This window comes from Armigeres subalbatus, chromosome 1 (genome assembly GCF_024139115.2).
Source record: "Armigeres subalbatus isolate Guangzhou_Male chromosome 1, GZ_Asu_2, whole genome shotgun sequence".
NCBI classification, from domain to species: domain Eukaryota; kingdom Metazoa; phylum Arthropoda; class Insecta; order Diptera; family Culicidae; genus Armigeres; species Armigeres subalbatus.
The window spans coordinates 293,694,634-293,720,033 of NC_085139.1; the positions used below are offsets into that span (position 1 = coordinate 293,694,634).

General features: G+C 43.4%; 1 protein-coding gene across 2 annotated transcripts in view; it reads right to left on the reverse strand.

Moving 5' to 3' along the window:
• LOC134207733 (G1/S-specific cyclin-D2) overlaps positions 1 to 25,400 on the reverse strand; it is a 298,976-nt gene that overhangs the window by 3,906 nt on the left and 269,670 nt on the right. For both annotated transcript variants that reach the window (XM_062683587.1, XM_062683588.1), the window contains exon 5: positions 13,805 to 13,950. In XM_062683587.1, the coding sequence (XP_062539571.1) occupies positions 13,805 to 13,950 (146 nt within the window). The remainder of the gene's footprint in view (positions 1 to 13,804; positions 13,951 to 25,400) is intronic.

Sequence of the window (25,400 nt, forward strand, 5' to 3'; positions counted from 1 at the left end):
GAATTGGTTTGAATTGGTTTGGTTGGTTTTGGATTGGTTTGGATTGGTTTGGTTGGTTTGGATTGGTTTGGTTGGTTTGGTTGGTTTGGTTGGTTTGGTTGGTTTGGATTGGTTTGGATTGGTTTGGATTGGTTTGGATTGGTTTGGATTGGTTTGGTTGGTTTGGATTGGTTTGGATTGGTTTGGATTGGTTTGGATTGGTTTGGTTGGTTTGGATTGGTTTGGATTGGTTTGGATTGGTTTGGATTGGTTTGGATTGGTTTGGATTGGTTTGGATTGGTTTGGATTGGGTTTGGATTGGTTTGGAATGGATGTGGATTGGTTTGGATTGGTTTGGTTGGTTTGGTTGGTTTTGATTGGTTTGGTTTGGATTGGTTTGGATTGGATTGGTTTGGATTGGTTTGGATTGGTTTGGATTGGTTTTGATTGGTTTGGTTGGTTTGGATTAGATTTGGATTGGATTGGATTGGTTTGGTTGGTTTGGATTGGTTTGGATTGGGTTTGGTTGGTTTGGATTGGTTTGGATTGGTTTGGATTGGTTTGGGATGGTTTGGATTGGTTTGGTTGGTTTGGTTGGTTTTGGATTGGTTTGGTTGGTTTGGATTGGTTTGGATTGGTTTGGTTGGTTTGGTTGGTTTGGATTGGTTTGGTTGGTTTGGTTTGGATTGGTTTGGATTGGTTTGGTTGGTTTGGTTGGTTTGGGATTGGTTTGGTTGGTTTGGATTGGTTTGGATTGGTTTGGATTGGTTTGGATTGGTTTGGATTGGTTTGGATTGGTTTGGTTGGTTTGGATTGGTTTGGATTGGTTTGGTTTGGTTGGTTTGGATAAGGTTGGTTGCTTGGTTGGTTTGGTTGGTTTGGATTGGTTTGGTTTGGTTTGGTTGGTTTGGTTCGGTTTGGTTGGATTGGTTTGGTTTGGTTGGTTTGATTGGATTCAGTTGGTTTGGATTGGTTTGGATTGGTTTGGATGGGATTTGGGTGGTTTGGATTGGTTTGGATTGTGTTTGGATTGGTTTGGATTGGATTGGTTTGGATTGGTTTGGTTGGTTTGGTTGGTTTGGATTGGTTTGGATTGGTTTGGATTGGTTTGGATTGGTTTGGTTGGTTTGGATTGGTTTGGTTGGATTGATGTTGGTTTGGATTGGTTTGGTTGGTTTGGTTGGTTTGGATTGGTTTGGATTGGTTTGGATAAAGTTGGATTGCTTGGATTGGTTTGGTTGGTTTGGTTTGATTGGTTTGGTTGGTTTGGATTGGTTTGGGATGGTTTGGGATGGTTTGGATTGGTTTGGTTGGTTTGGATGGTTTGGTTTGGTTTGGTTGGTTTGGTTGGTTTGGTTGGTTTGGATTGGTTTGGATTGGTTTGGATTGGTTTGGTTGGTTTGGATTGGTTTAGTTGGTTTGGATTGGTTTGGATTGGTTTGGTTGGTTTGGATTGGATGTGGATTGGTTTGGATTGGTTTGGAATGGTTTGGAATGGTTTGGAATGGATTTGGAATGGATTTGGTTGGTTTGGAATGGTTTGGTTTGGATTGGTTTGGATTGGGTTTGGATTGGTTTGGATTGGGTTTGGATTGGTTTGGATTGGTTTGGCTTGGTTTGGATTGGTTTGGATTGGTTTGGATTGGTTTGGTTGGTTTGGTTGGTTTGGATTGGTTTGGTTGGTTTGGATTGGTTTGGTTGGTTTGGTTGGTTTGGATTGGTTTGGATTGGTTGGATTGGTTTGGATTGGTTTGGTTGGTTTGGTTGGTTTGGATTGGTTTGGTTGGTTTGGATTGGTTTGGATTGGTTTGGTTGGTTTGGTTGGTTTGGTTGGTTTGGTTGGTTTGGATTGGTTTGGATTGGTTTGGATTGGTTTGGATTGGTTTGGATTGGTTTGGTTGGTTTGGTTGGTTTGGTTGGTTTGGATTGGTTTGGTTTGGTTGGTTTGGATTGGTTTGGTTGGTTTGGATTGGTTGGTTTGGATTGGATTGGTTGGTTTGATTGGTTCGGATTGGTTTGGTTGGTTTGGATGGGTTTGGTTGGTTTGGTTGTGTTTGGATTGGTTTGGATTGGTTGGTTTGGTTGGTTTGGTTGGTTTGGATCGGTTTGGTTGGTTTGGTTGGTTTGGATTGGTTTGGATTGGTTTGGTTGGTTTGGATTGGTTTGGTTGGTTTGGATTGGTTTGGTTGGTTTGGATTGGTTTGGTTGGTTTGGATTGGTTTGGTTGGTTTGGTTGGTTTGGTTGGTTTGGTTGGTTTGGATTGGTTTGGATTGGTTTGGTTGGTTTGGATTGGTTTGGTTGGTTTGGATTGGTTTGGTTGGTTTGGATTGGTTTGGTTGGTTTGGTTGGTTTGGATTGGTTTGGTTGGTTTGGATTGGTTTGGATTGGTTTGGATTGGTTTGGATTGGTTTGGTTGGTTTGGTTGGTTTGGATTGGTTTGGTTGGTTTGGTTTGGTTGGTTTGGTTGGTTTGGTTGGTTTGGTTTGGATTGGTTTGGTTGGTTTGGAATAAAAGTTGGATTGCACTTGGTTGGTTTGGTTGGTTTGGTTTGGTTGGTTTGGTTGGTTTAGTTGGGTTGGATGTGGATTGGTTTGGTTGGTTTGGATTGGTTTGGTTGGTTTGGATTGGTTTGGATTGGTTTGGATTGGTTTGGATTGGTTTGGTTGGTTTGGATTGGTTTGGATTGGTTTGGATTGGTTTGGATTGGTTTGGTTGGTTTGGTTTGGATTGGTTTGGATTGGTTTGGATTGGTTTGGTTGGTTTGGTTGGTTTGGTTGGTTTGGATTGGTTTGGATTGGTTTGGTTGGTTTGGTTGGTTTGGTTGGTTTGGATTGGTTTGGTTGGTTTGGTTGGTTTGGTTGGTTTGGTTTGGTTTGGTTGGTTTGGTTGGTTTGGTTGGTTTGGTTGGTTTGGTTGGTTTGGATTGGTTTGGTTGGTTTGGTTGGTTTGGTTGGTTTGGTTGGTTTGGATTGGTTCGGATTGGTTTGGTTGGTTTGGTTTGGTTGGTTTGGTTGGTTTGGATTGGTTTGGGATAAGTTGGATTGCTTGGATTTGGGATTGGTTTGGTTGGTTTGGTTTGGATTGGTTTGGATTGGTTTGGTTGGGATTGGATGTGGATTGGTTTGGATTGGTTTGGATTGGTTTGGATTGGTTTGGTTGGTTTGGATTGGTTTGGATTGGTTTGGTTGGTTTGGATTGGTTTGGATTGGTTTGGTTGGTTTGGATTGGTTTGGATTGGTTTGGTTGGTTTGGATTGGTTTGGTTGGTTTGGTTGGTTTGGATTGGTTTGGTTGGTTTGGTTTGGTTTGGTTGGATTGGTTTGGGTTGGTTTGGATTGGTTTGGTTGGTTTGGATTGGTTTGGATTGGTTTGGTTGGTTTGGTTGGTTTGGTTGGTTTGGATTGGTTTGGTTGGTTTGGATTGGTTTGGATTGGTTTGGTTGGTTTGGTTGGTTTGGATTGGTTTGGATTGGTTTGGATTGGTTTGGATTGGTTTGGATTGGTTTGGATTGGTTTGGTTGGTTTGGTTGGTTTGGATTGGTTTGGATTGGTTTGGATTGGTTGGATTGGTTTGGATTGGTTTGGATTGGTTTGGATTGGTTTGGTTGGTTTGGTTGGTTTGGGAATGGGTTGGATTGCTTGGATTGGTTTGGTTGGTTTGGATTGGTTTGGTTTGGATTGGTTTGGTTCGGTTTGGATTGGTTGGTTTGGTTTGGATTGGTTTGATTGGATTCAGATTGGTTTGGATTGGTTTGGTTGGTTTGGATGGGTTTGGATTGGTTTGGTTGGTTTGGTTGTGTTTGGATTGGTTTGGTTGGTTTGGATTGGTTTGGTTGGTTTGGATTGGTTTGGATTGGTTTGGATTGGTTTGGATTGGTTTGGTTGGTTTGGTTGGTTTGGATTGGTTGATGTTGGTTTGGTTGGTTTGGATTGGTTTGGTTGGTTTGGTTGGTTTTGAATAAATTGGATTGCTTGGTTGGTTTGGTTGGTTTGGTTTGATTGGTTTGGATTGGTTTGGATTGGTTTGGTTGGTTTGGATTGGTTTGGATTGGTTTGGATGGTTTGGGATGGTTTGGATTGGTTTGGATTGGTTTGGATGGTTTGGTTTGGTTTGGTTGGTTTGGTTGGTTTGGATTGGTTTGGATTGGTTTGGATTGGTTTGGATTGGTTTGGTTGGTTCAGATTGGTTTGGATTGGTTTGGTTGGTTTGGATTGGTTTGGATTGGTTTGGTTGGATGTGGATTGGTTTGGATTGGTTTGGAATGGATTTGGAATGGATTTGGAATGGTTTGGATTGGATTTGGAATGGTTTGGTTGGATTGGTTTGGATTGGGTTTGGATTGGTTTGGATTGGGTTTGGATTGGGTTTGGATTGGTTTGGATTGGTTTGGCTTGGTTTGGATTGGTTTGGTTGGTTGGATTGGTTTGGTTGGTTTGGATTGGTTTGGTTGGTTTGGATTGGTTTGGATTGGTTTGGTTGGTTTGGTTGGTTTGGATTGGTTTGGTTGGTTTGGTTGGTTTGGTTGGTTTGGATTGGTTTGGTTGGTTTGGATTGGTTTGGTTGGTTTGGATTGGTTTGGATTGGTTTGGTTGGTTTGGATTGGTTTGGTTGGTTTGGTTGGTTTGGATTGGTTTGGTTGGTTTGGATTGGTTTGGTTGGTTTGGATTGGTTTGGTTGGTTTGGATTGGTTTGGTTGGTTTGGATTGGTTTGGATTGGTTTGGATTGGTTTGGTTTGGATTGGTTTGGATTGGTTTGGTTGGTTTGGTTGGTTTGGATTGGTTTGGTTTGGTTTGGATTGGATTGGATTGGTTTGATTGGTTCGGTTGGTTTGGATTGGTTTGGATGGGTTTGGATTGGTTTGGTTGTGTTTGGATTGGTTTGGATTGGATTGGTTTGGTTGGTTTGGATCGGTTTGGATTGGTTTGGATTGGTTTGGTTGGTTTGGATTGGTTTGGATTGGTTTGGATTGGTTTGGATTGGTTTGGTTGGTTTGGTTGGTTTGGTTGGTTTGGTTGGTTTGGGATGGTTTGGATTGGTTTGGATTGGTTTGGATTGGTTTGGATTGGTTTGGATTGGTTTGGTTGGTTTGGATTGGTTTGGATTGGTTTGGATTGGTTTGGTTTGGTTGGTTTGGTTTGGATTGGTTTGGTTGGTTTGGTTGGTTTGGATTGGTTTGGATGGTTTGGTTTGGTTTGGATTGGATTGGTTGGTTTGGTTGGATTCGGTTGGTTTGGATTGGTTTGGATGGGGTTTGGATTGGTTTGGTTGTGTTTGGATTGGTTTGGATTGGTTGGTTTGGTTGGTTTGGATCGGTTTGGATTGGTTTGGATTGGTTTGGATTGGTTTGGTTGGTTTGGTTGGTTTGGTTGGTTTGGATTGGTTTGGTTGGTTTGGATTGGTTTGGTTGGTTTGGTTTGGTTGGTTTGGTTGGTTTGGATTGGTTTGGTTGGTTTGGATTGGTTTGGGGAATAAGTTGGATTGCTTGGTTGGTTTGGATTGGTTTGGTTTGGTTGGTTTGGTTGGTTTGGTTGGGATTGGATGTGGATTGGTTTGGTTGGTTTGGATTGGTTTGGATTGGTTTGGTTGGTTTGGATTGGTTTGGTTGGTTTGGATTGGTTTGGATTGGTTTGGATTGGTTTGGATTGGTTTGGTTTGGATTGGTTTGGTTGGTTTGGTTGGTTTGGATTGGTTTGGTTGGTTTGGATTGGTTTGGTTTGGTTTGGATTGGTTGGATTGGTTTGGTTGGTTCGGTTGGTTTGGTTGGTTTGGATGGGATTTGGATTGGTTTGGATTGTGTTTGGATTGGTTTGGATTGGTTGGTTTGGATTGGTTTGGATCGGTTTGGATTGGTTTGGATTGGTTTGGATTGGTTTGGATTGGTTTGGTTGGTTTGGATTGGTTTGGTTGGTTTGGTTGGTTTGGATTGGTTTGGATTGGTTTGGATTGGTTTGGTTTGGTTGGTTTGGATTGGTTTGGTTGGTTTGGATTGGTTTGGTTGGTTTGGTTTGGTTTGGATTGGATTGGTTGGATTTGGTTGGTTCGGTTGGTTTGGTTGGTTTGGATGGGGTTTGGATTGGTTTGGTTGTGTTTGGATTGGTTTGGATTGGATTGGTTTGGTTGGTTTGGATCGGTTTGGATTGGTTTGGATTGGTTTGGTTGGTTTGGTTGGTTTGGATTGGTTTGGATTGGTTTGGATTGGTTTGGATTGGTTTGGTTGGTTTGGATTGGTTTGGTTGGTTTGGATTGGTTTGGTTGGTTTGGTTGGTTTGGTTTGGTTTGGATTGGATTGGTTGGATTGGTTTGGTTGGTTCGGTTGGTTTGGATTGGTTTGGATGGGTTTGGATTGGTTTGGTTGTGTTTGGTTGGTTTGGATTGGTTGGTTTGGTTGGTTTGGATCGGTTTGGATTGGTTTGGATTGGTTTGGATTGGTTTGGATTGGTTTGGATTGGTTTGGTTGGTTTGGTTGGTTTGGTTGGTTTGGATTGGTTTGGTTGGTTTGGATTGGTTTGGTTGGTTTGGATTGGTTTGGATTGGTTTGGTTTGGTTGGTTTGGATTGGTTTGGATTGGTTTGGATTGGTTTGGATTGGTTTGGTTTGGTTTGGATTGGATTGGATTGGTTTGATTGGATGCGGTTGGTTTGGATTGGTTTGGATGGGTTTGGATTGGTTGGATTGTGTTTGGATTGGTTTGGTTTGGATTGGTTTGGATTGGTTTGGATTGGTTTAGTTGGGATTGGATGTGGATTGGTTTGGATTGGTTTGGTTGGTTTAGTTGGTTTGGTTGGTTTGGATTGGTTTGGATTGGTTTGGATTGGTTTGGATTGGTTTGGTTGGTTGGTTTGGTTGGTTTGGATTGGTTTGGTTTGGATTGGTTTGGATTGGTTTGGATTGGTTTGGATTGGTTTGGTTTGGATTGGTTTGGTTTGGTTTGGATTGGTTGGTTGGTTTGGTTGGTTCGGTTGGTTTGGATTGGTTTGGATGGGATTTGGATTGGTTTGGATTGTGTTTGGATTGGTTTGGTTGGATTGGATTGGTTTGGTTGGTTTGGATCGGTTTGGATTGGTTTGGATTGGTTTGGATTGGTTTGGTTGGTTTGGATTGGTTTGGATTGGTTTGGATTGGTTTGGATTGGTTTGGATTGGTTTGGATTGGTTTGGTTGGTTTGGTTGGTTTGGTTGGTTTGGTTTGGATTGGTTTGGTTGGTTTGGTTGGTTTGGTTGGTTTGGATTGGTTTGGTTTGGTTTGGATTGGATTGGTTGGTTTGATTGGTTCGGTTGGTTTGGATTGGTTTGGATGGGTTTGGATTGGTTTGGATTGTGTTGGATTGGTTTGGATTGGATTGGTTTGGATTGGTTTGGATCGGTTTGGATTGGTTTGGATTGGTTTGGATTGGTTTGGTTGGTTTGGATTGGTTTGGATTGGTTTGGATTGGTTTGGTTGGTTTGGATTGGTTTGGATTGGTTTGGATTGGTTTGGTTTGGATTGGTTTGGTTGGTTTGGATTGGTTTGGGGAATAAAATTGGATTGGTTGGTTGGTTTGGATTGGTTTGGTTTGGTTGGTTTGGATTGGTTTAGATTGGGATTGGATGTGGATTGGTTTGGTTGGTTTGGATTGGTTTGGATTGGTTTGGTTGGTTTGGTTGGTTTGGATTGGTTTGGATTGGTTTGGATTGGTTTGGATTGGTTTGGTTGGTTTGGTTGGTTTGGTTGGTTTGGATTGGTTTGGTTGGTTTGGATTGGTTTGGTTGGTTTGGATTGGTTTGGTTGGTTTGGTTGGTTTGGTTGGTTTGGATTGGTTTGGTTGGTTTGGTTTGGTTTGGTTTGGATTGGTTTGGTTGGTTTGGTTGGTTTGGTTGGTTTGGTTGGTTTGGATTGGTTTGGTTGGTTTGGATTGGTTTGGTTGGTTTGGATTGGTTTGGATTGGTTTGGTTGGTTTGGTTGGTTTGGATTGGTTTGGATTGGTTTGGTTGGTTTGGTTGGTTTGGTTGGTTTGGATTGGTTTGGATTGGTTTGGAATGGTTTGGATTGGTTTGGTTGGTTTGGATTGGTTTGGATTGGTTTGGATTGGTTTGGTTGGTTTGGTTGGTTTGGATTGGTTTGGATTGGTTTGGTTTGGATTGGTTTGGTTGGTTTGGTTGGTTTGGGAATAAAGTTGGATTGCTTGGTTGGTTTGGTTGGTTTGGTTTGGTTGGTTTGGTTGGGATTGGATGTGGATTGGTTTGGTTTGGTTGGATTGGTTTGGATTGGTTTGGATTGGTTTGGATTGGTTTGGATTGGTTTGGATTGGTTTGGTTTGGTTGGTTTGGATTGGATTTGGATTGGTTTGGTTGGTTTGGATTGGTTTGGATTGGTTTGGATTGGTTTGGTTGGTTTGGATTGGTTTGGATTGGTTTGGATTGGTTTGGATTGGTTTGGTTGGTTTGGATTGGTTTGGATTGGTTTGGTTGGTTTGGTTGGGTTTGGATTGGTTTGGATTGGTTTGGATTGGTTTGGATTGGTTTGGTTGGTTTGGATTGGTTTGGATTGGTTTGGTTGGTTTGGTTGGTTTGGTTGGTTTGGATTGGTTTGGATTGGTTTGGTTGGTTTGGTTGGTTTGGATTGGTTTGGTTGGTTTGGTTGGTTTGGATTGGTTTGGATTGGTTTGGATTGGTTTGGATTGGTTTGGATTGGTTTGGTTGGTTTGGATTGGTTTGGATTGGTTTGGATTGGTTTGGATTGGTTTGGATTGGTTTGGTTTAGTTGGTTTGGATTGGTTTGGTTGGTTTGAATGGAATTGGGTTGCTTGGTTGGTTTGGTTGGTTTGGTTTGGTTGGTTTGGATTGGTTTGGATTGGTTTGGTTGGGATTGGTTTGGATTGGTTTGGATTGGTTTGGATTGGTTTGGTTGGTTTGGATTGGTTTGGATTGGTTTGGATTGGATCTGGATTGGTTTGGATTGGTTTGGATTGGTTTGGTTGGTTTGGTTGGTTTGGATTGGTTTGGATTGGTTTGGATTGGTTTGGTTGGTTTGGTTTGGATTGGTTTGGATTGGTTTGGATTTGGTTTGGATTGGTTTGGTTTGGATTGGTTTGTGTTGGTTTGGATTGGGTTGGTTGGTTTGGATGGGTTTGGATTGGTTTGGATTGGTTGGATTGAGTTGGTTGGATTTGGATTGGGTTTGGATTGGTTTGGATTGGATTGGTTTGGATTGGTTTGGATGGGTTTGGATTGGTTTGGTTGGTTTGGTTGGTTTGGATTGGTTTGGATTGGTTTGGATTGGTTTGGATTGGTTTGGTTGGTTTGGTTGGTTTGGATTGGTTTGGATTGGTTTGGTTGGTTTGGTTGGTTTGGTTGGTTTGGATTGGTTTGGATTGGTTTGGTTGGTTTGGTTTGGATTGGTTTGGATTGGATTGGTTTGGTTGGTTTGGATTGGTTTGGATGGGTTTGGATTGGTTTGGATTGGTTTGGATTGGGTTTGGTTGGTTTGGATTGGATTGGTTTGGATTGGTTTGGATGGGTTTGGATTGGTTTGGTTGGTTTGGATTGGTTTGGATTGGTTTGGATTGGTTTGGATTGGTTTGGATTGGTTTGGATCGGTTTGGATTGGTTTGGTTGGTTTGGTTGGTTTGGATTGGTTTGGATTGGTTTGGTTGGTTTGGTTGGATTTGGATTGGTTTGGATTGGTTTGGATTGGTTTGGATTGGTTTGGTTGGTTTGGATTGGTTTGGTTGGTTTGGTTGGTTTGGATTGGTTTGGATTGGTTTGGATTGGTTTGGTTTGGATTGGTTTGGATTGGTTTGGAATAAGGTTGGATTGCGCTTGGATTGGTTTGGTTGGTTTGGATTGGTTTGGATTGGGATTGGATGTGGATTGGTTTGGATTGGTTTGGTTGGTTTGGATTGGTTTGGATTGTGTTTGGATTGTGTTTGGATTGGTTTGGATTGGATTGGTTTGGTTGGTTTGGATTGGTTTGGTTGGTTTGGATCGGTTTGGATCGGTTTGGATTGGTTTGGATTGGTTTGGATTGGTTTGGATTGGTTTGGATTGGATTTGGATTGGTTTGGATTGGTTTGGATTGGTTTGGATTGGTTTGGATTGGTTTGGATTGGTTTGGATTGGTTTGGTTGGTTTGGTTGGTTTGGTTGGTTTGGATTGGTTTGGTTGGTTTGGATTGGTTTGGATTGGTTTGGTTGGTTTGGATTGGTTTGGATTGGTTTGGTTGGTTTGGTTGGTTTGGATTGGTTTGGATTGGTTTGGATTGGTTTGGTTGGTTTGGATTGGTTTGGATTGGTTTGGATTGGTTTGGATTGGATTGGGATTGGTTTGGATTGGTTTGGTTTGGATTGGTTTGGATTGGTTTGGATTGGTTTGGATTGGTTTGGTTGGTTTGGATTGGTTTGGATTGGTTTGGTTGGTTTGGTTGGTTTGGTTGGTTTGGTTGGTTTGGTTGGTTTGGATTGGTTTGGATTGGTTTGGATTGGTTTGGTTGGTTTGGTTTGGATTGGTTTGGATTGGTTTGGTTTGGTTGGTTTGGATTGGTTTGGTTGGTTTGGATTGGTTTGGAGATAAGTTGGATTGCTTGGATTGCTTGGATTGGTTTGGTTGGTTGGTTTGGTTTGGATTGGTTTGGATTGGTTTGGATTGGGATTGGATGTGGATTGGTTTGGATTGGTTTGGATTGGTTGGATTGGTTTGGATTGGTTTGGATTGGTTTGGATTGGTTTGGATTGGTTTGGTTGGTTTGGATTGGTTTGGTTGGTTTGGATTGGTTTGGATTGGTTTGGATTGGTTTGGTTGGTTTGGATTGGTTTGGTTGGTTTGGATTGGTTTGGTTTGGATTGGTTTGGATTGGTTTGGATTGGTTTGGTTGGTTTGGTTGGTTTGGATTGGTTTGGATTGGTTTGGATTGGTTTGGATTGGTTTGGATTGGTTTGGATTGGTTTGGTTGGTTTGGATTGGTTTGGTTGGTTTGGATTGGTTTGGATTGGTTTGGATTGGTTTGGATTGGTTTGGATTGGTTTGGATTGGTTTGGATTGGTTTGGATTGGTTTGGATTGGTTTGGATTGGTTTGGTTGGTTTGGATTGGTTTGGTTTGGATTGGTTTGGTTGGTTTGGATTGGTTTGGATTGGTTTGGATTGGTTTGGATTGGTTTGGTTGGTTTGGATTGGTTTGGATTGGTTTGGATTGGTTTGGATTGGTTTGGATTGGTTTGGATTGGTTTGGATTGGTTTGGATTGGTTTGGATTGGTTTGGTTGGTTTGGTTGGTTTGGTTTGGATTGGTTTGGATTGGTTTGGTTGGTTTGGAATAAGTTGGATTGCGTTTGGATTGGTTTGGATTGGTTTGGTTTGGTTGGTTTGGATTGGTTTGGTTGGTTGGGTTGGGATTGGTTTGGATTGGTTTGGATTGGTTTGGATTGGTTTGGATTGGTTTGGATTGGTTTGGATTGGTTTGGATTGGTTTGGATTGGTTTGGTTGGTTTGGATTGGTTTGGATTGGATCTGGATTGGTTTGGATTGGTTTGGATTGGTTTGGATTGGTTTGGTTGGTTTGGATTGGTTTGGATTGGTTTGGATTGGTTTGGATTGGATTTGGTTTGGATTGGTTTGGTTGGTTTGGATTTGGTTTGGATTGGTTTGGTTTGGATTGGTTTGTGTTGGTTTGGTTGGGTTGGATTGGTTTGGATGGGTTTGGATTGGTTTGGTTGGTTTGGATTGAAATTGGATTGGTTTGGATTGGGTTTGGATTGGTTTGGATTGGATTGGTTTGGATTGGTTTGGATGGGTTTGGATTGGTTTGGATTGGTTTGGATTGGTTTGGTTTGGATTGGATTGGTTTGGATTGGTTTGGATTGGTTTGGTTGGTTTGGATTGGTTTGGATTGGCGTTGGATTGGTTTGGATTGGTTTGGATTGGTTTGGTTTGGATTGGTTTGGATTGGTTTGGATTGGTTTGATTGGATTTGGATTGGTTTGGATTGGTTTGAATTGGGTTTGGATTGGTTTGGTTGGTTTGGATTGGTTTGGTTGGTTTGGATTGGTTTGGATTGGTTTGGATTGGTTTGGTTGGATTGGTTTGGATTGGTTTGGATTGGTTTTGATTGGATTGGTTTGGATTGGTTTGGATTGGCTTTGGTTGGTTTGGATTGGTTTGGTTGGTTTAGATTGGTTTGGATTGGTTTGGATTGGTTTGGATTGGTTGGATTGGTTTGGATTGGTTTGGATTGGTTTGGGTTGGTTTGGATTGGTTTGGATTGGTTTGGTTGGTTTGGATTGATTTGGATTGGATTGGTTTGGATTGGTTTGGTTGGTTTGGATTGGTTTGGTTGGTTTGGATTGGTTTGGATTGGTTTGGATTGGTTTGGATTGGTTTGGATTGGTTTGCGTTGGTTTGCATTGGTTTGGATTGGTTTGGAATGGTTTGGTTGGTTTGGATTGGTTTGGATTGGTTTGGATTGGTTTGGTTTGGAATGGTTTGGATTGGTTTGAAATGGATTTGGTTTGGATTGGATTGGTTTGGATTGGTTTGGTTGGTTTGGTTTGGTTTGGTTTGGTTTGGTTTGGTTTGGTTTGGTTTGGTTTGGATTGGTTTGGATTGGTTTGGATTGGTTTGGATTGGTTTGGATTGGTTTGGTTGGTTTGGATTGGATTGGTTTGGATTGGATTGGTTTGGATTGGTTTGCATTGGTTTGGATTGGGTTTGGATTGGTTTGGGTTGGTTTGGTTGGTTTGGATTGGTTTGGATTGGTTTGGATTGGTTTGGATTGGTTTGGATTGGATTGGATTGGTTTGGATTGGATTGGTTTGGATTGGATTGAATATGCATTGGTTTGGATTGGATTGGATATGCGTTGGTTTGGATTGGTTTGGATTGGTTTGATTGGTTTCGATTGGTTTGGATTGGTTTGGTTGGTTTGGTTTGGATTGGTTTGGTTTGGATTGGTTTGGTTGGTTTCGATTGGTTTGGATTGGTTTGGATTGGTTTGGATTGCATTTGGATTGGTTTGGATTGGTTTGGATTAGATTTGGATTGGTTTGGATTGGTTTGGTGTGGTTTGGATTGGTTTGGTTTGGATTGGATATGGATTGGATTTACATTGGATTTGAATTGAATTTGGATTGGATTCGATTTAGATTGATTTCGAATTGGATTTGGATTAGATTTGGCTCGGATTTGGATTGGATTGGATTTGGATTAGATTTTTATTGATTTGAATTTTTATTAGATTTGTATTAGATTGTATTTGGAATGGGTTTGGATTAAATTATTATTGGATTTGGATCTAATTTGGATTGGATCTGTATTTGGATTCAGTTTGGTGTAAAATTGGATTGGACTTGTATTTAGATTCAGTTTGGTTTAAATTTGGATTGTATTTGGAATGGATTTTGATTGATTTGGGCAGGAGTTGGATTGGATTCGGATTCGATTTGGATTGTATTTGAATTGGATTTGGATTGGACATGGTTTGCATTCAGATTGGATCTAATTTGGATTGGATTTGGATCTGATTTCGATTAGATTTCGTCTGGATTTTAATTAGGTTTCAAATAGACAATGTATTAGTTTGGACTGGATTTGGTTTAGATTAGATATTGACTAGGGTTAGATTTTAATTGGATTTTATTTGATTTAAATCGAACTTTATATAAATTGGATTTGTTTTGGGTTCGAAAATTTATTGAAATAATATTTGTTTTGGATTTGATTAGGATTATATTGCAATACGATTTTATTTAGAATTATTATGGTTTGATAAGATTCGGAATCATATTTGCGATGGATTATGTTTAAAACAACTAATTCAGTTGATTGGATCAACTGCTGTTTGATTGAGGAAACTCACCTGCTCGATCCCGGTTAGATCGGTAAACCTATTCACTAGATAGCTAATCGACTGGCCGCTGCGTAGATCCCACTTGAGTCCGCTGAGCGAGGCCGCAATACTGGATGCTGCCACCGTGCTGGCAGTGTAATTGGAAAAATAATGTTCTGAAAATGAAAACGAAACAGGAACAAATTAGTCACGAATGAAATTGATATTTGCAAACACACAAAATGATTTAATTAGGAAACACAAGGGAAGGGAACAAAACGGAAACAATTGGCAGCAAAGCGTGGCCAGTGCCAGTCGTCTTTCGACATTTGTTTATGCGGAAAAGGGATATTCGCATCCGGTTTCCTCGAACCTTATTTGAAATCTTTCCGAAGCAAAGCACAAACTACGATCCAAAACCCAAACTCGTTGCCGTTGTTGTGAATGGCATCTTTTGATGAATGAAACCGAAATTACTGGAGCGGATGTCGCGAAATGACACCCTCGCTCAAAAAAAAGTGCAGGCCGGCCGCGTCATTTGACACATATTGTACTCCCCGGTCGGGACCACAATGATGAAGACGACGATGCACTTGGCTGGTTCCGATGGATGCCAGTGGTTCTCAATCGTTTGTGGTCTAAGGCAAAAGTGATGAAAGTTTCAATTTGTGAAACACAGCCTCATGGCAACATAGCTCAAATGAGACAATACAAATTAAATTGTAATCATTTTCCCTTTGTCACAAAATGAAAAGATTGCGAAACCTCTGATCCACCATATCATTTGGCTTGCGTGGTTCCGTTTGCCTCTTTTTCGGGATTCTTATCCATAGCTGATTGCCCTACACCCAGCCAATGTGAGTGATGCACAAAGGCGGAATCAAAAGCAATAAATTTGCATCAAATTTATGAGGGCAAAAGAATAGTTCCGCCTTGCACTTGCCACCAACCGTCATCCGGCAGATCCATCCGTCAGTCAGTCGCTCACTCAACTCAATCAGTTTTATGAAGCGCAGTGATTCGTCTCGCTTGCGCGGAAAAAAAATCCCACCTTAAAATCGAAAGGAATTTGCGTAGGATAATTTATGAACCCACGTTGGTTCTGAAGAATTCAATAAATTCTGTCAATTTGAAAGTTTAATAAAAGTCGGTCCGAGTAGAAGTTGAACCCTGACCTTTGTTCGCCACAGCATCCAAACTCACGAAATTAATCAAAAATTATCCCGAAGACAGCTGACCAACCCGGACGGACCCCGGATGGATGCTATCGGTTTCAGACAATCTAAACTGCCACTTGTCGCATAAACAGCTGAACTGAACTCAGATAAATTAGGGAGAAGAATTGACCGCCAAAAAACGTTAAACAAATAAACATCACCAAACGGTCCCACAAATCACAAACATCTGTTTGTTCGGCGAGGCCTCAAGTGTCACTAACTCCGCGCTGATCCTTCGGCTGGGATCTGGGATTTAAACTCCGCTGAGCCCAGACGAAAACGGCGATGATCTCATCTCATCAGCGCCATTGATCCGTCCGAGCCGTTTGTATTTTTTATTATTTTAATTTTTTTTTCGGGTGATTCTTCGCGAAAGGATTCCCTTCATTGAGCCGCACTTTTGACAGATGGAAAGAACAAAAAAAAATATGAAAAAGGCGGTGACGACCCCGGACGAGGCGAACAATTCACTATTAGCTACGGAAGTACGCACACGGTGCCTTTTTCCTCCGTGATGAATTGGCACCACACGGAGAGAACAATCCAAGCAGGCGGAGTCGGGAAGATACGCTTTTTGTGTTGATAATTTTGGCAACAACAGCGGCGGCCGTCGCCGTATCTGCAACATTGTTGCATCAGCTTCCCTCAATGAGGTGTCTCCTCTTGCGGCGTGAAGCTTCAGATGTAAAAATAATTTTTGGGCATTCTCGTTAGACGTTTTGTTTGATGGTTGCGCCATTTCTAATGGTGCATTTGTTAATGACGAATGGCAGTTGAAAAGGGGGGATTAATTTGATGTTTTACATGTTTTGTTCCAGTCAAGGTCCAAATTCGATAGAAATTCTCTATCTATCTATCTAAAATGAGTTTTCATTTCCTTTGAGGCAATATCTCCCGAATTGATGAACCGATTCGGAAGATTTCCTCACTAATAGATTCGTCTTGGGTTCAGTTGTGTTTATAAAAATGAAAAGACGAAAAATTTCATTGGGAAAGTTGAAATATTGTCAAAATGCAACATTTTTTATGGGTTTTAAAGGAAGTCATCAAACATAAATATGCTTAAATGAAATGTTTCTGGTAAAGAGCAGTTAATAGTGAAACGAATGAAATTTACCGCTTCTTCCATGTTGCTTATCTGTGAATGATCCTATAAAACATATTCTTTCCAGAGGAAAACACAAAAAAAAATCACAAAAAAAATGTCGTCCACCGTTTTCCTTTTGTCAAAATATTTTAAAAGGAGGACATTTTAGTATAAAAGTTGAGGACATGTCTTCCTATAGGATACCACATGGTTACCCTACCCGGCCCGTTTTGGTAAGACTCGCAATTAAAAACAGAATCGGCCCTGGTCCAACGCAAATGGCTGGAAGTGCAGCGGATCCTTGACGAAACTGACCAGAAGAATTCGGAATTTCAACAATTCGAAATTCACATAAATTCTCGTTGGTGATTCAGATTCGAAAAGTCTCGTTCGGAATTCGAACCAATTTCGGTTGCAAATTCGATCGATTTCCCGATCAAAAGACGAGCGTTCCCGTTGGGGATTCGAACAAAAAGTCGTTTAAAATTCGAACAATTGGAATCCGTTTGGAATCCGAACGAGTTTCTTTTCGGAATCCGCACGAATTCCTTTCCGAAATTCGAACAAACTGCCGTCGAGAATTCGAAAATATTGCCGTCATTGGAAAGTATTCAAATTCAGAATTCAAAAAATATTTCGTTCAGAATTACAATTCGGGATTTAAACGAATTCCCGTTTCGGATTCAAAAGAATTCCTATTTGGAATACGAACGAATTTGCGGTCGAAAAATAAACGGAATCCCGTTCGTAAATTGAACCAATTCCCGACCGTAATTTGAACGAAATCCCGTTCGAAATTCAAACGAAATCTTAAACAAATTGTCGTTTGCTATTGGAATGGATTCCTATTTGGATTCCTACACCCAAAAAACAAATCTGACAATTATTGTATAAAATCTGGGCATATACAATTCTGTAAGCTTTTTATACAAATATTGTATTAAAATAATACAAATCTGTATTATTTCAATACAACAATTGTATTAAAAAAATCCGAAATTGTATATGCCCAATTATTATACAGTTTCTGTAAGGTTCTTATGCAGAACTGTATTAAAATCTGCCATCCGCTGGTTGGGTGTAACAAATCGTCGCTCCGGATTCGAACGAATTCCCATTCAAAACTCGAAGAAATTCTCGTTCGGAATTCGAACGAATTTATGTTAGGACTTTGAACGAATTGTCATTCGGTATTCGAAAGACTTGCCTTCCGGATTTTCCGTTCGGAATGACAACGAATTCCCATTCCGAATTCGACCAATTTACAGTTCGGAATTCGAATGAACTTTTGTTTGGAACTTGAACGAATTGCAGTTTGGATTTCGAACAAATTATGGTTTGAAACTCGAAAAAAAAACATCCGTTTAAATTACCTAACGAGTTCCCGTTCGGAATTTAAAAGAATTTTTGTTCGAAATTCGTACGAATTCCCGGTCGAAATTAAAACGAGTTCCTTTTCTGAAATTCAACAAATTTCTGTTCGTGATTCAAACGAATTTTTGATCGGATCTTCAACAAATTGTCGTACGGAATTCGTATTTATTTTCGTTCGGAATTTGAAAGATTTCCCGTTCGGCCTGAAACGAATTTTTGACCAAAATTCAAGCGAAATCTTCGTTCGGAGCCCGAACGCATACGAAATTTGAAAGATTTTCCGTTCCGAATAGGATCGAATTCCCACCCGCCTTTCGCAATTCGAACAAATTGCCTTTCGAAATTCGAACGAAATGCTGTTTGGAATACGAACGAAATTTCGATCGGAATCCGGATGAATTGCCGCACTAGAATTGAGCTTCTGGAATCTGCTTGGGCGACTTCAATGCGAAGATCGGATCCGACAACTCGAACCATGAGCGAAAACGGAGAGCTGTTCGCAGAATTTTGTGGTAATAACGACATGGTGATCGGGGGATCGCTCTTCCCTCATCGACCGGTTCACAAGGTCACGTGGGTCTCCCGTGACGGCTTTACAGAAAATCAAATCGACCACATCTGCATCAGCCGAAAATGGAAACGAAGCCTTCTTGATGTACGGAATAAACGTAGTGCCGATATCGCGTCTGATCATCACCTCCTCATCGGCGAAATGCACCTGCGCATTGCGCGGATTCGTCAGCAGGAGGAAAGAGTTGGACGACGATTCAACGCACGCCGACTGGAAGATGCCACGGTGAAACGGTCCTTCGTTGCAGAACTGGAGAAGCGTGCTGCAGACATTCCGGACGGTGGCAGCGTGGAAGACCAATGGAGCGCCATCAGCCATGCCTTCATCGCCACGGGCGAGAATTATCTGGGCGAACTGTGCACTCGTAGAAAACAATGGATCACCGATGAGACCTGGACGAAGATATAGGAGGAAGAGAAGCCAAAGCCGCGATAGAGGGATCAAAAACCAGAGGAGAAAAACAGCCCGTCAACGATACGCGGCTCTTGAGAAGGAAGTAAAACGCTCATGTCGACGGGACAAGCGAGCGTGGGCAGACTCTCTGGCCGACGAAGGAGAGAGAGACGCCGCAACCGGGGACATTCGCCTCCTCTACGATATCTCACGACGCTTAAGCGGGGCGAAGATGAATGCAACGATGCTTGTGAAAGACGAGAATGATCATTTATTGACCGACCCAACTGACCAGCTGAAACGCTGGTTCGAGCACTTCGAACAACTTTTTCAAGTTCCAGCCAGGTCATCACCACCTCGGCATGATCTGCCTAGGATCCGCGGTATAACACGCGTCAATACCGAAGCTCCATCACTGCTAGAGATTCAAACAGCCATCCAAAGCATGAAATCGAATAAAGCCCCAGGGGTCGACCGCATATCAGCCGAGATGCTCAAAGCTGACCCCATGACATCCGCTCAACTACTGCATCGTTTATTTCGTAATATCTGGGACACCGCAACTTTCCCGGTCGACTGGATGCAAGGTATCTTAGGGAAGGTGCCCAAAAATTGGGACCTGACTGTATGCGATAACTGGCGAGGCATTATGTTGCTGTGTACCGTTCTCAAAGTTCTGTGCAAAATTATCCTAGCCCGGATTCAGGAGAAGATCGATGCGACTCTCCGGCGGCAGCAAGCCGGATTCCGTGCCGGAAGATCCTGTGTGGACCATATTGTCACGCTCCGCATCATTCTGGAGCAGGTCAACGAATTCCAAGAGTCCCTTTACTTGGTATTCATTGACTACGAAAAAGCTTTCGACCGTCTCAATCACGAGAATATGTGGGGCGCCCTGAGACGCAAGGGAGTTCCTGAGAAAATCATCGGCCTCATCGAGGCACAGTACGAGGCCTTTTCGTGTAGAGTGCTGCACAATGGGGTCCTGTCCGACCCTATCCGGGTCGTAGCTGGTGTGAGGCAAGGATGTATTCTATCACCGTTACTGTTCCTCATCGTAATCGACGAGATTCTGGTAGATGCGATTGACCGTGAACCAAACCGCGAGCTGTTATGGCAGCCTATAACCATGGAGCACCTAAATGACTTCGAATTGGCGGATGATGTTGCACTCCTCGCGCAACGGCGCTCTGATATGCTCAACGACCTTGCCGAGCGCTCCTTCTCGGCAGGTTTAGTCATCAACGTCAACAAAACCAAATCGTTGGATGTAAACACGGTGACTCCTTCCAGTTTCACAGTAGCCGGGCAACCAGTGGAGAATGTTGAAAGCTTCCAATATCTTGGTAGCCAAATGGCGTCAGACGGCGGTACCAAGATCGACATAGGCGCACGGATCAAGAAAGCAAGGGCTGCCTTTGCGAGTTTAAGAAATATCTGAAAAAAACAGGCAGATAAGTGAACGCACCAAAATACGAATTTTCAACTCTAACGTGAAATCTGTGCTGTTATACGCTAGCGAAACATGGTGTGTATCAGTGGAGAACACTCAACGGCTGCAGGTGTTCATTAACAGATGCCTGCGGTATATAATTCGGGCCTGGTGGCCTCACAACTGGATCTCAAACAACGAGCTCCATCGTCGTTGTCACCAGAGGCCGATAGCAACAGAAATTCGGGATCGGAAATGGGGCTGGGTCGGCCACACTCTACGTAGGGGCGGAAACGAAATCTGTAAACAAGCATTAGACTATAACCCAGCGGGACATCGCAGCAGAGGCAGACCCAGAGGCTCATGGCGGCGAAGCCTCAATAAAGAAATAAAAGAAGTCGACCGAAATCTAACCTGGCAAAAGGTTAAAGCGATAGCCGGGCAACGCTCAGGATGGAGATCTTTCAAGTCGGCCCTTTGCACCACCGGAGGTGTACAGGATCCATAAGTAAGTAAGTAAGTTAGTTAGTACATAATATGCATGTCGATCAGTAAATCAACGACTTTTGAATTCTGACTACCCCATGTATGGGAAAGGCTGTGGGAAACGGACGAAAGATCAAAAGGACAAAACGTCGCATTAATAAATTTTCAAAATCTTCAATGCAATCTAACTGATTGAAACAAAATGTTGAATAATATTTAATTATATATGAACATATGTTTCTTAATAAAAATCCTAAATCTTCGTTGCAAGATGGTTGGAGGCCTCCTTCTAAGTATCTCAGAAGCCTCCTTTCAAGTGTCTCGGAAGCCTCGTTCCAAGTGTCTCGGAAGCCTCCTTCCAAGCGTCTCAGAAGCCTCCTTCCAAGAGACACGGAAGACTCCTTCCAAGAAGCTCGGAAGCCTTCTTCCAAGAGACACGGAAGACTCCTTCCAAGAGGCTCGGAAGCTTCCTTCCAAGAGGCTCGGAACCTTCCTTACAAGAGGCTCGGAGGCCTCCTTCCAAGAAGCTCGGAAGCCTCATTACTAGAGGCTCAAAAGCCTCCTTTCAAGAGGCTCAGAAACTTCCTTCCAAAAGGCTCAGGAAGCCTCCTTCCAAAAGGCTCAAGCCTCCCTCCAAAAGGCTCGGAAGCCTCCTTCCAAAGGCTCAAGCCTCCTTCCAAAGGCTCGGAAGCCTCCTTCCAAGAGGCTCAGAAGCCTCCTTCCAAGAGGCTCGGAAGCCTCCTTCCAAGAGGCTCAGAGCCTCCTTCCAAGAGGCTCAGGAAGCCTCCTTCCAAGAGGCTCAAGCCTCCTTCCAAGAGGCTCAGAAGCCTCCTTCCAAGAGGCTCAGCCTCCTTCCAAGAGGGCTGGAAGCCTCCTTCCAAGAGGCTCGGAAGCCTCCTTCCAAGAGGCTCGGAAGCCCTTCCAAGAGGCTCGGAAGCCTCCTTCCAAGAGGCCTCGGAAGCCTCCAAGAGGATCTGAAGCCTCCTTCCAAGAGGCTCAGAAGCCTCCTTCCAAGAGGCCTGGAAGCCTCCTTCCAAGAGGCTCAGAAGCCTCCTTCCAAGAGGCTCAGGAAGCCTCCTTCCAAGAGGCTCAGAAGCCTCCTTCCAAGAGGCTCAGAGCCTCCTTCCAAGAGGCTCAGAAGCCTCCTTCCAAGAGCTCGGAAGCCTCCTTCCAAGAGGCTCAAGCTTCCTTCAAGAGGCTCAAGCCTCCTTCAAGAGGCTCAAGCCTCCTTCCAAGAGGCTCAGAGCCTCCTTCCAAGAGGCTCAGAAGCCTCCTTCCAAGAACTCAGAAGCCTCCTTCCAAGAGGCCTGGAAGCCTCCTCCAAGAGGCTCGGAAGCCTCCTTCCAAGAGGCTCAAAGCCTCCTTCCAAGAGGCTTAGAAGCCTCCTTCCAAGAGGCTCAGAAGCTTCCTTCCAAGAGGCTCAGCCCTCCTTCCAAGAGGCTCAGGAAGCCTCCTTCCAAGAGGCTCGGAAGCCTCCTTCCAAGAGGCTCGGAAGCCTCCTTCCAAGAGGCTCGGAAGCCTCCTTCCAAGAGGCTCGGAAGCCTCCTTCCAAGAGGCTCGGAAGCCTCCTTCCAAGAGGCTCGTAAGCCTCCTTCCAAGAGGCTCGGAAGCCTCCTTCCAAGAGGCTCGCATTCCTTCTTCCAAAAGGCTCGGAAGCCTCCTTTCAAGAGGCTCGGAAGCTTGCTTCCAAGAGGCTCGTAAGCCTCTTTTCAAGAAGCTTGGAAGCTTCCTTCCAAGAGGCTCGGAAACTTCCTTCCACGAGGCTCGGAAACTTCCTTCCAAGAAGCTCGGAAGTCTCATTACAAGAGGCTCAAAAACCTCCTTTCAAGAGAATCTAAAGCCTCCTTTCAAGAGGATCTGAAGCCTCCTTCCAAGAGGCTCGGAAGCCTCCTTCCAAGTGTCTCAGAAGCCTCCTTCCAAGTGTCTCAGAAGCCTCCTTCCAAGTGTTTTAAAAGCCTCTTTCCAAGTGTCTCAGAAGTCTCCTCACAAGTGTCTCAGAAGCCTTCTTCCAAGCAGCTCGAAAGCCTCCTTCCAAGAGGCTCGGAAGCCTCCTTCCAAGAGGCTCGAAAGCCTCCTTCCAAGAGGCTCGGAAGCCTCCTTTCAAGAGGCTCGGATTCCTTCTTCCAAAAGGCTCGGAAGCATCCTTTCAAGAGACTCGGAAGCCTGTTTCCAAGAAGCTCGGAAGCCTTCTTCCAAGAGACACGGAAGACTCCTTCCAAGAGGCTCGGAAGCTTCCTTCCAAGAGGCTCGGAACCTTCCTTCCAAGAGACTCGGAAGCCTCCTTCCAAGAAGCTCGGAAGCCTCATTACTAGAGGCTCAAAAGCCTCCTTTCAAGAGGATCTGAAGCCTCCTTCCAAGAGGCTCGGAACCTTCCTTCCAAGAGGCTCGGAAGCCTCCTTCCAAGTGTCTCAGAAGCCTCCTACCAAGTGTCTCAGAAGCCTCCTTCCAAGAGGCTCGTAAGCCTCCTTCCAAGAGGCTCGTAAGCCTCCTTCCAAGAGGCTCGTAAGCCTCCTTCCAAGAGGCTCGTAAGCCTCCTTCCAAGAGGCTCGTAAGCCTCCTTCCAAGAGGCTCGTAAGCCTCCTTCCAAGAGGCTCGTAAGCCTCCTTCCAAGAGGCTCGTAAGCCTCCTTCCAAGAGGCTCGTAAGCCTCCTTCCAAGAGGCTCGGAAGCCTCCTTCCAAGAGGCTCGGAAGCCTCCTTTCAAGAGGTTCGCATTCCTTCTTCCAAAAGACTCGGAAGCCTCCTTTCAAGAGGCTCGGAAGCCTCCTTTCAAGAGGCTCGGAAGCCTCCTTCCAAGAAGCTCGGAAGCCTTCTTCCAAGAGGCTCGGAAGCTTCCTTCCAAGAGGCTCGGAAACTTCCTTCCACGAGGCTCGGAAACTTCCTTCCAAGAAGCTCGGAAGCCTCATTACAAGAGGCTCAAAAGCCTCCTTTCAAGAGGATCTGAAGCCTCCTTCCAAGAGGCTCGGAAGCCTCCTTCCAAGAGGCTCGGAAGCCTCCTTCCAAGAGGCTCGTAAGCCTCCTTCCAAGAGGCTCGTAAGCCTCCTTCCAAGAGGCTCGGAAGCCTCCTTCCAAGAGGCTCGTAAGCCTCCTTCCAAGAGGCTCGTAAGCCTCCTTCCAAGAGGCTCGTAAGCCTCCTTCCAAGAGGCTCGTAAGCCTCCTTCCAAGAGGCTCGCAAGCCTCCTTCTAAGAGGCTCGCAAGCCTCCTTCCAAGAGGTCTGCATTCCTTCTTCCAAAGACTCAGAAGCCTCCTTTCAAGATGCTCGGAAGCCTCCTTTCAAAAAGCTCAAAAGCCTCCTTCAAGAGGCTTGGAAGCCTCTTTTCAAGAGACTCAGAAACCTCTTTTCAAGAAGCTCGAAAGCCTCCTTTCAAGATGCTCGGAAGCCTCCTTTCAAGAGGCTCGGAAGCCTCCTTCCAAGAAGCTCGGAAGCCTCCTTCCAAGAAGCTCGGAAGCCTTCTTCCAAGAGGCACGGAAGGCTCCTTCCAAGAGGCTCGGAAGCTTCCTTCCAAGAGGCTCGGAAACTTCCTTCCACGAGGCTCGGAAACTTCCTTCCAAGAAGCTCGGAAGCCTCATTACAAGAGAATCTGAAGCCTCCTTCCAACAGGCTCGGAAACCTCCTTGCAACAGGCTCGGAAGCCTCCTTCCAAGAAGCTCGGAAGCCTCCTTCCAAGAGGCTCGGAAGCCTCATTACAAGAGGCTCAAAAGCCTCCTTTCAAGAGGATCTGAAGCCTTTTTCCAAGTCGCTCGGAAGACTCCTTTCAGGAGGCTTGGAAGCCTCCTTTCAAGAGGCTCGGAAGCATCCTTCCAAGAGGCTCGTAAGCCTCTTTTCAAGAAGCCCGGAAGCCTTCTTACCAGAGGCTTGTAAGACTTCTTTCAGGTGATTCGGAAGCCTCCTTTCAAGAGGCTCGGAAGCCTCGCTTCGAGAAGCTCGGAATTCTTTTTTCAAGAGACTGAGAGGCCTCTTATCAAGAGACGCGGAAACCTACTTTCAATGGATTTAAAAGCTGAAAGGAGCTTCTTTTCAAAGGACTCAGAATTATTTTTTCAAGAGGATTGGAAGTACCTCAATTAATGCAAAAGTTCGAAGGGGTACCTCTCACGAAAAAGGTTGAGAACCACTGGTCTACATAGTTGGGCGCAAAAACATCATACTGATATTATCCAAACATGATACTTGTCAAAATGTTTTTAACTGTCTTCTGTCATAAGTTATGTCGGGGTTCCGACAACCTTCCCCTATATAGATTTTCTTGTTTCGAATGTTTAATTAGGAAAATTTAAATCTTTAAACTTTATATTTTCTAATGCTTAGTTTGTTTATTTTGAAAATTTTATAAATTTTTCTATCTGTTTTATTTTCTGCTAGCTTCGGCCTTGCTCGGAATTGCCAGTTTGGTTTTAATTTTTTTTTTCACAATCAGAAAAAGATAAAATGATACTTCATCATTTGATTAAGAGAAGGCTTTTGGAAGCATTGATTGAACTTGAAAAAGAGATTGTTGGTTTGAATAGCCTTATTTCGGGCAAACGTCAATTGCTAAAGAAGAAAAAACATCCACCGATGCTTTATTCCGGGCAAACGCTTATTTTTAAAGAAGGGATCACACTCACCATTGCCTTATTCCGTGCAAATGCCTACTTTTAAAGAAGCAATCACATCCACCATCCAGAAGGAAACACATTAATCATTGCTTTTCACTGGGCAAACCATGATTCCGAAGAAGGGGTACAATAATCATTGCTCTATACCCAGCAAATGCATGCTTTCTATGAAAGATTTTTCTGATGCTGTTCATAATTATCCCAAATACCATTCATGTCGAATGACCTTAAACCAAATAGCGTTATGTTTCATTCAGGGATATGTCATTTTCAGGGAAATGTCATATTCTGGGATATGTGTATCGGTAAGAATCATTTTTGGGAAATATCATTTTCGTTGAAGCCATTTTCGGGGAAATGTTATTACCGGGAAAATGTTATTGTCGAAGATTTGCTATTTTTGAGGAATTCAGAAAAAAAAAATCGGAGCAAAGAACCTCGAATGAACTAAATAAGAGGGATTTTAAA